The sequence below is a fragment of the Hakea prostrata genome, chromosome 2 (genome assembly GCF_041222555.1).
Source record: "Hakea prostrata isolate BN-2017 chromosome 2, UWA_Hpros_2, whole genome shotgun sequence".
In the NCBI taxonomy this organism is placed as follows: Eukaryota; Viridiplantae; Streptophyta; class Magnoliopsida; order Proteales; family Proteaceae; genus Hakea; species Hakea prostrata.
In genome coordinates, this window is record NC_142601.1 from 36,891,501 (window position 1) to 36,894,379 (window position 2,879).

Genomic DNA, 2,879 nt, shown 5'->3' on the forward strand with positions numbered 1-2,879 from the left:
ATCCATATACCAAAACCAGAAAAGCAAGCACCAATCCCCACACTCCGATTGATACCCTTCACCATCCACAGATAATAATAATAATAATTTACAACACTCATGAAACAAAGAAAGAAAGCAAAGAAGAGATGAACATGATAGTTATGAAAGATGGAGAAAGCCACAAAAGAAAAAGGGAATATTTTTCACAATAAGAAACGAGCTAGATTAAATTATGATTCTCTCTCTCTCTCCTTTAATTAACCAGCTGCTTTAGCCCCTGGATTTGAAAGGGATAGCCCTGATGATGATCTAGTGATAAACAGCAGCAAGTGCAGCTCCAATGAAAGGACCCACCCAGAAGATCCGGTGGTCATCCCAGGCATGGTCTCTGTTGTAGATGATGGCTGCTCCAAGACTCCTTGCTGGGTTGATTCCAGTTCCTGTGATTGGAATAGTTGCCAAGTGCACCAAGAACACTGCGAACCCTGTTGGCAATCGAGCCAAAATCTGCACAACCAAAACAGCAGAACCAGCAGACAATCAGAACCAGGAAGCTAGTTTGTGATGAACAATTATGTCTTCAAGAACAAAATAAAATCATTAGTTTCTGGGTTTCTACTTACAGGGACATGAGAGTCACGGGCACTTCTCTTGGCATCAGTTGCAGAGAAAACTGTGTAAACTAGAACAAAGGTACCCACAATCTCAGCACCCAAACCATCTCCCTTCGTGTATCCATGGTTCACTACGTTGGCTTCACCACCAAACATCTGGTACTCAGATTTCTGGAAACCCTTGACAACACCAGCACCACAGATCGCCCCAAGACATTGCATCACCATGTAGAACAGAGCCCTAGTCGAGACAAATTCCTTGCCAAGAACAAACCAAAGGTCACAGCCAGGTTAATGTGTCCTCCTGCACCAAACCCAACAACAGAACACAAATTTCTTATTAACAAATTCACAATAACATACAATCTTTTTAATACCAAAGAGTTGCAACAAGCCCATCAACAGAACACAAATGTTTCACCACAAATCCACAAAAGCATAGTTTCTTTCATACCCAAAGAGTTGCACAAACCCATCAACAGAACACAAATGTTTCACTAAAGAATCTCAAGGTTGAAAAAGACTTGCAGAAAATTTCAGATTAGGGAAAACAAGGTGGAATGGGCAATTGACTTGGGGTTTCTATTCTATGGCTAGGTGCAACTCTAGGGAAGGAGACAAGGGTTCAGGAAGGGCTGGTGAGGTGGGCTTAATTAAGGAGAGGTGCAGCTGCTTGCACAGAAACAGAGGAGGAAGGGGATGACCTATGATTGATGAGGGAGAGGGGCTGGAGTTGCAGAATCAGGAAGGGAAGATGCTAGGGTGAATTGTGACTAGGTTGGGGTTGATTTAGGTAAGAAGGAAAGGGCTGGGGAATGCTATGGCAGAAGTGGGAGGGAACCAATGGTCATCTCTTGTTTGAAAGGACTTCTAAGTACTTTCAATGTGGTTAATCTGGTCATTTGTAATATTTGTAATCTCTTTGCAGCCACTTGAACAACAATTCAGTTTTGGGAGAATTCTACCTAAACTTTCCAATCTAACAACTCTTTTTCACTTGTGAGTTCATATAGGATCTTTAGAAGTTCCATATTATACCTTTAAATTTTAGTTTAGTTATTTCATAGTCTACAGAGGTAGATATTCTAGTCTATTTAAGTTTCTCTTATGTTTTTCTTGTTTATGATGTTAATGTTTACAGGTACGTACACACTTTGCTAGGCCAAACTAATGGAATTCTGAATAAGGTTCTTACTAATGGAATTGTTTTTTTTTTTTTTTTTTCCTTTTCAATTTGGTTCTTCTACTTGTATGTGATGTAGTTTGTTGGGTCATGATCTGGGATATAAGTATATAACTAAGAAGAAACCAAATAAGAGAGAGAGAGAGAGAGAGGGTAAAACTAGAAGCCAAAGCATAAAAACAGAAAAATATGTTAGTGAACTGCTAACACTATCTTATATATCCTCAGCTGGGGCCATTCCAAACAGATAAAGATAAAAGCATAAAAACAGAAAAACACCATTAATCACATACTTGAGTAGATTCAGCTAAACTGAATCCTTGGTTCCAAAGGCTGGGTAGTTCTTAGATAAATGAGTCTTTAGCTCAACTGGAAGAGCACATGGAGTCACACCCATGAGATGGTGGTTCAAGTCCACTATGACTCAGAAGGAATTTTCCTTTGATTCTTTTTTTTCAGAGCAGCAAAAAGGTGAGTCTCAAAAATACTTTTACACTTCATTTGTCTAACCAAAGATCATATTGAAAAATAAATATCCAATCAAATGGTATGATGGCTATCTAAAAGATTATACTAAATATTCACATAAAATAGAACCAAGTCGAGATCTGAAAGACCTACAAAGATATTGAATCTTAGTGGAATCGAACCACCATCTCATGGGTGGGCCCATGTGCTCTTCCATTTGAGCTAAAGATTCACCTACCTACATAAAGAGTGTTAGCTAAAGTATATAATAAATACAATGCTTGATACACAGAAAACCCGAAAACCAAAAGAGCATTCCAACATTATCCATTCAATTCGATAATGCCAGCGACAAAATAATGATACTTAAAAGTGAAAAACAATATAATCTTTATATGAACATCTAAACAATGTAGATAATTGTTCTTGCAAGACCACGTAACTTGTGGGCCAGCCAGTAACCAAAACATCGACATCTATAACGAATCAACCACCTACAAAACAAGTTTAAGAAAATTACCTACAAAACCAAATTACTAATCTCTATAGACCTTATATATGTAGGAAAAGCAAGACAACTTAAGCATTATTTTTAGCAAACAAGATCTTATGTCATCTCTCATACCATGATC

The 2,879-nt window shown here is 38.1% G+C and overlaps 1 protein-coding gene across 1 annotated transcript; it reads right to left on the reverse strand.

The window, feature by feature from the left end:
• Nucleotides 1–259: 259 nt before the first annotated feature.
• On the reverse strand, nt 260–835 carry LOC149024281 (aquaporin PIP1-3-like). The gene is made up of 2 exons (XM_089142919.1): nt 606–835; nt 260–489 (listed from the first exon to the last, which is right to left on the reverse strand). The coding sequence occupies exons 1-2, from the start codon at nt 822–824 to the stop codon at nt 292–294; spliced, it is 417 nt and encodes a 138-aa protein (XP_088999045.1). The 5' UTR covers nt 825–835; the 3' UTR covers nt 260–291.
• Nucleotides 836–2,879: the final 2,044 nt, after the last annotated feature.

Excerpts from the sequence above, each read along its gene's own strand:
- LOC149024281 (XM_089142919.1), bottom strand. The coding sequence starts at position 824 with ATGGTGATGCAATGTCTTGGGGCGATCTGTGGTGCTGGTGTTGTCAAG. Across the intron at positions 490-605 it reads CCCGTGACTCTCATGTCCCT|ATTTTGGCTCGATTGCCAAC; the intron begins GTAAGTAGAAAC and ends TTGGTTGTGCAG.